This window comes from Tursiops truncatus, chromosome 8 (assembly GCF_011762595.2).
Source record: "Tursiops truncatus isolate mTurTru1 chromosome 8, mTurTru1.mat.Y, whole genome shotgun sequence".
NCBI lineage: Eukaryota > Metazoa > Chordata > Mammalia > Artiodactyla > Delphinidae > Tursiops > Tursiops truncatus.
Window position 1 is genome coordinate 9,328,037 of NC_047041.1, and position 10,359 is coordinate 9,338,395.

At 46.6% G+C, this 10,359-nt stretch overlaps 1 protein-coding gene across 1 annotated transcript; it reads right to left on the minus strand.

Moving 5' to 3' along the window:
* Positions 1–4,316: 4,316 nt before the first annotated feature.
* On the minus strand, positions 4,317–10,119 carry PANX3 (pannexin 3). Its single transcript, XM_019942035.3, has 4 exons — positions 9,939–10,119; positions 8,984–9,126; positions 6,435–6,649; positions 4,317–4,956 (listed from the first exon to the last, which is right to left on the minus strand). Exons 1-4 carry the CDS (start codon positions 10,117–10,119, stop codon positions 4,317–4,319), a joined length of 1,179 nt encoding a protein of 392 aa, XP_019797594.1.
* Positions 10,120–10,359: the final 240 nt, after the last annotated feature.

Genomic DNA, 10,359 nt, shown 5'->3' on the forward strand with positions numbered 1-10,359 from the left:
GGAGGGAAGGGGAGGAGAAAGAGAAGAGGAGGGGAAAGGGGGGAGGGGAAAGGGGGGAGGGGAAAGGGGAGGAAGGGGAGGGAAAGGGAATGGGAGGGGAGGGAAGGGGAATGGGAGGGGAAGGGGAATGGGAGGGGAGGGGAAGGGGAGGAGGGGAGGGGGAGGGGAGGGGGAGGGAAGGGAAGGGGAGGAAGGGAGGGGGAGGAAGGGAGGAGGAGGAGAGGGGAAAGGGGAGGGGAGGGGAAAGAGAAGGGGAGGGAAGGGGAGGAAAGGGAATGGGAGGGGAGGGGAAAGAGAAGGGGAGGGGAAGGGGAGGGAAAGGGAATGGGAGGGGAGGGGAAAGAGAAGGGGAGGGGAAGGGAGGGAAAGGGAATGGGAGGGGAGGGGAAAGAGAAGGGAGGGAAGGGGAGGGAAAGGGAATGGGAGGGGAGGGGAAAGAGAAGGGGAGGGAAGGGGAGGGAATGGGGAGGGGGAAAGGAAGGGGAGGGGAAGGGGAGAACCTGAGGAGGAGGAGGGCGGCTGGAAAGGACTCTGAGACTCGCGTGTGTGTGTTTAGCTGAGGCGTGTTATTGTTGAGCTAAAGTCGCACAAAAATCTTCTCGAAGCCAATCTCATACACGTTTCCGAACCCCACCCACTGCGTTTCAGCACCACTTTTCCACACTTGATACAGACTGGCCTTCTGGACTGTAGGATGCACTCCAACGCATTGCTGGGACTGCTGCTTTCTCTACTTCCTTTCTTTATACAGCTCGCATAGATGTTTCTTGAGGGCCTGTTACGCTGTCTTTTTACTGGGAGCTGGGATTACAGTGGTGAATAGAAAAAAGTCCTCTGCTCTCAGATGAGGATTTAGTAGGGAAGATGGAAGATTTAACCGGCACTTTTAATAACATGCTTGCACTAAGTAGGCACTGAGTAAATATTTGCCTAATGAAACCAAAAATATGTTTCTGTACCTAAACTTATATGTATATAGCTCTAACTTTATAACCAAGTTCTGTCTAATCATCAAATAAATAGACAGTTCTTTAGAATGCAGTATTGGTAAATGAGCTGGGCTGGAAGGCAGAAGGCTTGTAGTATTCATTTTTCTCCCAGCAATGCCACTAACTAGTTGAGTGAGCCTCTGGGTCACAGGTTTTTCCTCTCAGAACTGAATATAGTCTTTAGAATAATGAGGTGGATAGTTAAACTGAAAGGTACTCTACTGATATATGATTACCGTTGTATATACTCAAAATTTAGACTTCTAGAATTGTATACGGAAATTAAGGAAAATATGTACAGAGTTAAAACACTAAGTTCAGTAAGTTACTGGAGAAAAAACTAACGCTAAAATAAGTAACTTACAATCAGTTCAAAAAAGGTTTAGAATCGATAACCCAGGTACTTCATTTCTGGAATTGTAAGAACAGTGACAAGAGTCTTGACAAAATGGTTTTAACACAGAGAGAAAGATTACGAGAGTCCTTTTTGTTCATTCGTATTGAAAGCTGTCCTTTTGGAACTCACGGTTCCAGTATGCTTTTACAAACATACTCAAGGCAACCATATAGATTCATTTTTGGAAATTGCCAGGAATACTTTCAGTTTACAAAATATCCATAATCCTGCCTTTCATACTATAGACTGGCACTTTTCCTTGGAACCTGAATATAGGTAGTTCTGATTGACAGATTTGCTTTTTTTCTTCTTCTTTTTTTAACCCTTATTTGCTAACTGCCTGATTTATTTGCTGTTCAGCTGTATTTTGTCCTTGCAGGCTTTATTTCATTAGAAACATTTCCTTACAATTTCTAAAACATTTCATGCAAAATTTAGAAAATACAGTGCCAGGAAGATTTTTTTTAAATTCATAATGCTGCCATACGAAGTGAATCACTTTTTTTTTTTTTGCGGTACGTGGGCCTCTCACTGCTGTGGCCTCTCCCGCTGTGGAGCACAGGCTCTGGACGCGCAGGCTCAGTGGCCATGGCTCACGGGCCCAGCCGCTCCGTGACATGTGGGATCTTCCCGGACCGGGGCACGAACCCATGTCTCCTGCATCGGCAGGTGGACTCCCAACCACTGCGCCACCAGGGAAGCCCAAGTGAATCACTTTTAACATGTATGTTTAATTATTTATTGAAGTATGGTTGATTCACAATATTAGTTTCAGGCGTACAGCATAGTGATTCAGTATTTTTGCAGATTATACTCCATTGAAAGTTATTACAAGATAATGGCTGTGATTCCCTGTGCTAGACAATATATCCTTGTTGCTTATTTTATATGTAGTAGTTTGTATGTTTAATATTTTAATGCATTTTATATAGGTTAGATCATACCGAACATAATGTTTCCTCTTTTGTTCGCTTACCATTATCATAGTCATTTTGTAGTGCTATTATAAGTTCTTTAGAAATGTTATTTAAATGACTGCTTAATGTTCCAGTTATGGCTTAATAATTTTACATAATTATTTACATCCATGTTTGACTTTTTGCTCATCAGTTGCTGTGAAGGGCATGTTTGTGTACAAAGCTTTTTCAATACAGGGTATTTTAGTGGCTGGTTCTGTGTTCTCCAGACAATGTAAGTTCCTGAGCAACTATTCACTATGTATTCCGAAGAATATTTATTTATTAGTGCCTATGATGACACAGCCTTTAGGAAACTTATTTAAGAGGAAAAGACAAATACATGGGCTATATTAATATTATTAAGTGTAATAAGTTTTATCTCAGAGGTAGGTATTGGATGACATAGCAGCACCTAGTTAGGGAAGGAAAGAGGAGATTGGGAAGGCTTCTTGAAGGAAATGTGCCTGGGCAGATTTTGAAGGGGAGCTAGCAGTTGGCCCAGTGCAGAACAGAGGAGGGCATCCTGGGCAGTGGGGACAGCATATTCACAGGCTCAGCATCGTGAGAAGCGTGGGAACTGCAAGTTGTTGATCAGAGTGGAAGGTGTATGTGGACAGAGGCAAGAGGAGAGACTGAGGAGCAGGCAGGATTTGGATTGTGAAGGTCTTGTGTACCAACTGAAGACTGAGGCTTTTACCGAGTGACAACAGAGAGCCATTGATGAATGTCGGTATATCGACCCCTTTGCTTGTTTTAGGTAAACTTATCTGAATTTGTCTAACTTTTCTACTTATCTATATGAAGAGGGGTCGAAATGACTTATGCAAAAATTCTCTGAAGAAATACATAATGTGCAGCTCTACAAATAGCAAATGAGAGACAGCAAGGTATTGTGGTCCGAGCATGGCCTTTGGAGTCAGATCAAGGTTCCGAACATAGCAATGGGAGTTAGAAGCTAAGATGAGTAAGAGAGAGTTGGGGCCCAACAGCACTTTACTATTTATCCTGTTTAGTTCTAAATGGTTGCTATCAGTGATTGGCTGTAAGTGGAGGTAGAGCATCCCCTGGGGTATTAGAAGCATATCTGGGCCCATCAAGAATTACAGAGTCTGCAGCCCATAATCCCAGCCCTTGGTGAAGTGAGTCCCTGGTTTACACAATGAAAAAGCGTATCTGTACACCTCAAGGCTCCACCCACTGCTGATGCATGGCCCTGGCCTTGTTCTATGCTGTCCTTAAGCCCCAAGAGCAGACGGCAAATTCCTGCCATCAGCATCTCTTGGCCCATCTTGCAGGCCACAGGATACCTGGGCAAGGTTGGTGAGTTCCACAAGACAAGCTGGGGTTTGAGGCCACACCACAGGGTTCCCAGGGATTTCATATCTTTATTCTCTTACCAGATTACCCCACTTGCTCTAAACTGAGTGTGTATCCTACAAAGGCGTAAATAGAGTGAGAAGAAACTACCTCCATTTAATAGCCTGTAGAAACCTCTCCCTTTGTACAATGTCTAGACTTTAATATTTTTTTTGAATTTTTTAAAATAATGGTAACTTTTATTTTTAAATTTTTTATTTTTTGGTCATGCTGTGCAGCATGAGGGATCTTAGTTCCCCGACCAGGGATCAAACCCATGCCGCCTGCATTGGGAGTGCAGAGTCTTAACCACTGGACCACCAGGGAAGTCCCTAGATTTTAATTTCAGTCTTAGTTTTTCTTCTGTCTTCATATTAAGCTCTAGATCTATTTTTTTTTAGCTTTTGGACTCATCAGCTCCAACTTTCAGATTTGTTTCCATGTATTGATTATATCTTCTCACCTTTGGCATAGCATAATACAGGATGTTCGATTCAGCTAAATGCAAGTTTAGCAATCCTAAAGTGGGTGTTTTTGTATATTAGTGCGTGAGACTTGTGAAGAAGGGGAGAGATTTTTACTTTCCATAAAATTTCTTGCTTCATGGTTTCTTAACTACGGATTTTCATCACACATCCCGTGGGTGAGATGTTTAGGTTTTGAGGGTTCTAAGCCAGCCAATAACGTCATGAAATCAACCACTGTGTCAATGTTGTGCTTCTGGGTGGTTGTGTCCTTCAGTGCACAAAGGACACTCAACCAGCTAAAAGAGATGAGCTCAGAGACGTTGGCTCGGAGGAAAAGAAGGATCACATTGAGATCATTGATGGGACATCCCAGCATCTTTCTGCTGAGGAGGTCAAAAGCCGGGAGCATCTCATAGATGGATAGGAGCCGTTTGTCCCACCGACACAGCCGCATGAGGTTGTATATTACCACTGGAACCAACAGGGTGTATATTGCTACACTGGAGAGACTAACAATCTGGAAAACAGACAGAGAGGTCAGCCTGCACGTGATCAGATCGGGGATGTGGGTCTCATCATGTAGCAGCCCTGTCTTCATGGAACAGCTGAATTCCTCTTGGAAGAAGACATCCAGGTGGAAGTGGCCAAGGTATAGGTAGGTGGCTGAGGTGAAGAAGAGCAAGAGGGAGTTCCTCAGGAGGTAGGCGGCCACTAGTGAGTGTGAGCGCTGCTTACAGGCCAGGTACCGCTCTAGCAAGGGGAATTCAAAGTATCGTTCTTTCCGAGCCCTGGGCAGGGGAAGAAAGGAGGCAAGATTAGGGGGGACCATTTAGAACTGTATCCTGAGAGAGCCATGTGGGGAAGTAACAGCATCTGTGTATGCAACACGGCATTACTGGCTCACAGGAATATCTGCCTTCTTTGAGCATAACCCCTCCTTTCCCCAAAGAGAGGTGTGTGAGTGTATCTTAATTCTCCAAGACATGAGTGCAATGCAGTAAACCCAGTGAATGATCAGTGAATAATGAATGATCACTCTGGATTTCTGCCTGGCAAGGCAGACTAAATCTCGAAGCTGAAGTAGGATCCTTAAGAAGCATTAAGACTTATTAACTTAGCATTGGACTGGGATTCTAAATAACCACGTTCTGGTTCTTGGTCTGTTTCCTTTGTGTATGATTTTTTTTAGGCCAGTTCATTCATTTTATAGAAATAAATCTGCTAACAAGTGTTTGTTGAGAGCTGTGGTGTTCAGGTAGACGTAATCCAGTCTCTGCCCTGAAGAAGCTTGCAGTCTGGCTTGTAGGGAAGGGGCAGATGAAACATGCAAATAGGAAATAAAAATAATGCTCGTTCTGTTGCTAAAATGATGGATACAAACCATGGTAGTTGTAAAAGTTAGGAGAGAGACAAACAGTGTGAGCTGGAGTGTTCAGAAACCTCTATGGAGAATATTGTCTTAGATTGGCCTTCCAAAGGTAGATAGGGTTCAGAAAGATAGACAGGAGAAGAGCTTTTTTCAGAGGATAGAGCTGTACACAAACCCGAGGCAGAATATGGTTTCTAACCTTAGCTCAGCTGTGCTCTGAGGGGGCCTGCCCTGGCCACCCTATTTAACACTGCACCTCCCTCCACCTCCCAGCTTTCCTGAGCCCCTTCCCCTGTCTTAGTTTTCTTTATATCATTTATCCTCTACCATATAACTTTCTTACGTGTTATGCTAATTCACTGTTTGTTTTCCCTCAATACACTATAAGCCCCCGCCCCCAGCACACACACACACCCGTATCCACATCACCCAGAGCTGGGTCTGGTGCTCCTAAATGACAGGTGAATGCATAAATGAATGAACGGCTTGTTCAGGAGGAAAGCAGGAGACTGCCTAGGTGGAGTGGAAGGCTTCTGTCATTTAGTTGTTCGACAAAAGTCTGAGGAAGTGGTTGATGAGTGTGTGGAGGGCCTAGGAAAAGTATCTGGGAGAATTGGGCTGTTTTTCCTGTAGGCCTGGGAGGAGCTATTCAGGGTTCTGAAAAGGTGGTCTTTCAGAGGCTAACCCCTTTGTGACTCAGTGGAGTCACCTATAAACTGGAGGCAGAGTCCCTTCCCTCTCCCTGTACAGAGATGATAGAAAGTCAATGCGGTGACGTGTTAAGAACGTTGAATTCTCGAGAAGGATGGTGCAGAGGATAGTTTAAAGATTACTCTGCAAGATCCCATTTTAGGGCTCGACCGCGTCTTTCAGAAAGCAGTGGAGGAGACAACTCACTTCTCCAGCTCATCCCAGAACGCGTGCGGGTCCGAGCCCTCCTGCCGGATCTTCAGCATGTGCTGCACCAGGCGGATGGCGCGATTGTAGGATTTGTCCAGCTCGCTGATGATGAACAGCAGATCTGAGCTGAGGGCCGGCACGGCTGCATACTGCCACAGCAGAACCGGCAGGTACATGGCCACGGCCAGGGCCAGCAGGGAGTAGGGGAGGGCCTGCAGGGTGAGAGCGAGCTGAGGAGGGAGGCCCAGGGCGCCCAGACCTTGCAACCTTGCAGACAGGGTGCTGAGTGAGGGGCTCTCCTTCCCCAGTTCCTGCCTCAGAAGGGGAGGGCAGAGAGAGAGAGAGAGACAGACAGACAGACAGACAGAGACAGGAAGGAAGGAAGGAAGGGAAAGAAAGAGAGCAAGAGGGAGTGCTAGCTTCCTGTCCCCATTCTCCATGCATGTTAGCCTGGGTAGCTAACCAGAGATCATGGCCAATGGTGGTCATGGCATCCTAGGGGAGAGCATCTTCATTCTCAATCTTCCACTTTTCTTTCTCTGACTGCTCCAGACATCCAGAGTCCATAGCTTTCCAAGTCCTGCCAGGGGCCCTGGCATGGCTGACCTTTACTGCGACCCTCCAGAGAGGAGGTCAGGTCCCATTTCCTCCACGTAGCCTGCCCTGCCTTCTCTCATGGGCAATGGCCTTTTCTCATCTTTGGATTCTTGGTAAGACCAAACTACGCCATCAGGCACTGTCTTGGAATCCTTGGGGGCTGTTTCTGGTCTGTATTTGTAAACTGACATTGGGTATTCATAAAGCTGGTGTCCTCCACTACACTATTTGCTACCTTAGATAAAGGACTTTTCCTTATGTTTCTTACCATACTCACCACACCCAACAGGTTGGACCCACTGTTTTGCCCACAGTAAAAACCCTACTCGTAGAGGCTCAGTTAAGTGACATTTTTGCTGGGTACTGAACATGCATTATTCATTCTTCGTCAGGTACTATCAGTAGCTCTATTTTATAGACCAAGAAACTGAAGCATGAAAATGTTAAGTGCCCGATACAGGGTTACATGTGTAGCAGGTGAATGAGCAGATTTGGAACCAGGCAGTCCGATTTTGGAGCTTATTCCCTTAAGAAATACTGGCCTATAGCTTCTCCTGAACCATAGATGCTTTTTATTTTAGAGGAGAGTTTGAAGAAAAAGAGAGAGGGAGGCTATTTGATTTGTGTGTGTGTGTGTGTGTGTGTGTGTGTGTGTGTGTGTGTGCGCGCGCATGTGTGTGTTTCTGAACTAAACAAGAGAGACAGGCTAGGAAAGGTATATTAGACCACGAGAGCAAATGAGAACCTTTTCACTCCTGTCTAAGAAATGACGTTTCTTGAAAATGAACTTTTCACCCTGGAGCTTCTGTTTCAGGAGGCTTAAGGTGCAGCCAGAGAATCTGGGCTTAACGAGCACTCAGGCCATCTGATGATCGACAATTTGACTCTTTTCTGACATATGAATCCCCTCTGCAGTACTTTGAACTTGTTACCATCTAGATCCTGCTTGAACACTTCCAGGGACAGACACCTCATGAACTCTTTCCATTAAGTCTCTGGTTTTGTCTGGGTCCTAGAACTGTGGCACTTTGAGGCCCTGTAAACTGTCAGAACTAGAAAACATTATGAGTGACTTCTGATTAAAACTGTGCCTTGGACATACATATTACTTCTGCTCCCTCATGAAACCCCACTAGAATGACAATAAAGGGACCCAAAAGACATAATCCTATAAGGACAAAGAAAATAGAAGAGGAGACAAGAGTAACAAAGTGTTGAAACCTGGGAAGCAGCTGCATGAAAGAAGGTACCAGCCCGCAGAGAGGATGAGAAGTTGAGGTGGGTACAGCCAGGCTGTTTTCACCACAGAACCAGGAAGACTCAGGGATGGGAGATACCGGGTGTGTCTGAAAATGGGGGCGCAGGTGGGGCTGGAAACAGGAATATTGAGAAAACAGATCCGCAGATCCTTTCTGAAACATGGTGCACTCAGCCGACCGCCCTTGTGGTTTATTCTTTGGAAACGTTAAACCCGACGGATTCTGCACTTGGGTCCATTGAGGGCAGGGGAACATACTGAGAACGGGGGTGAGCTGAATAAGTAGTGAATGCTGACACCCACGGCTGAGTTCCCAGAGGGCTGGCAGACGAGCTGGATACCAACTGCATGCTGCCCCCTCCACCCAAATTAGGGATTGAATGATTCTTCTTGGGAAAGCTGACCAGCCCAGAATATCAGATTGCAGATACTGATATCTGGGGTTTTCCCCAATGAAATGGCCCAAAGGGATTACTTTGAACTGACAGCCTCAGCCCTAGGCACAAAACTTCCAATCAGATAAAAGTGGGTGAGCAAATATGACCAGATATTTGAAGAATGCCTGAGACGCGAAAGTCAATGAGCAAAATACAAAAGCAGAGGCGGGCAGGAGAGAACCTATCGATGCAGTTCTGCCCCCCCCCCGCCACCCAGCCGTGAGGCAGGCTTGACGGAGCCCCTGCCACTTTACCTTGTGAGGCCAGAGGGATTTCGTCCTGTGCTGGCCAGACTCATCCTGTTTGTGGTGAACCAGTGAGTCCCAACAGGAACTGTCCACGTAGGCAGCCTGCCGGATGCTGAAGTTACTGGGACAGAAGCAGCTGATGGGAGACCCTGGAACAGAAACACAGCTTTGAGGCAGCCCTGAGTTGGAGTGGAAGAATGGGGATCCAGGGGACAATCAGCTAAGAGCTTTCTGGCCATTTCTGAATCTGGCAGGCACTGTCTTCTTCCCAGGCCCTAGGTTTCTGGGTCTGCACTGTGGGTGAATGAAGAGGCAGTGGGAGGCTGACACACCTCCCTGGGCGAGGTGGTGAGCTCAGCACACAGCCAGAAAAGAAAGCCAGCAATCCCAGTTCTCGGGAAAGTCCACGTTGCCTTTAATAGAGGTGGCAGATTCGCTGTGTTAATCTAGCACCTAGAACACTGGGTATACGTGTTTGTTAGTGCTCGTGCATGGGGCTGGAGCTCTTGGAGAGGAAGGAGTGGATTTATTCAGCACCTGTGATGCACCAGACTCTGTCAGGCACTTAATAGGTTCTCAAGTCAATAATCCTAGAGGTGGGGAGTAGCAAGAAGACTCCAAGAAGATAGGAGATTTATCTGAAGCTTGGCTAATTAAGACCTTTAGAGGTCATAAATCCTGGAGAGATTATAGGATCCTAATCTCTATCATCCACATGAAAATCAAAATAAAAGTTTAGTCACTGCAATGACACAGAACATGCGAATACTGAAATTAAGACAAATATTTTTTACTGGAAAATTTTAGAAATGACTTTCAAAGTTTTTTAACACCTCTGCTTTGCTGGTGCCCCAAACGGATGCATAGTCTGCCTTTTGGGTGATGCCGGGCCCGAGTCATGTGATCTAGACAGTGGGGGCTGACTCATTTCAGGGCCCACTGGGTCTTGGAAGCCACTTACCAGAGGAGAACTCCTGGGCAAATGCCAGTGACATCAGCAACAAGGGGAAGCCCACGGCTATGAACTTGACCATGCGGTCCAGGGGCAGTTCCAGGCGCAGTTCTTTGAGGTGGGGGCCCCTGCGGTCGGGCAGCAGGGCATCTGAGAGCATGTACTCTGCAGCTGTGTGTGCAAGCGACATGATGCCCCGAGCTTGGGCACGGGGGTGGCAGGAGGGGTCCCAGGAGAGTGGAGTCAGGAGGTAGCAGCTTCAGGCAGCAGGCTTTCAGCAGACGGTGCCTGCAGCCCTGGCCTCACAGATATCTGTGCGAGGCGTGGGCGCTGGTTCTCTAAATAACTGGCCAGGCCCTGAGCCAGGCACCTGGTAATTAGAAGGAGGCATAGCCTAGTAGGTCCTCGCTGGAGGAGGGTCGGGTGTCAG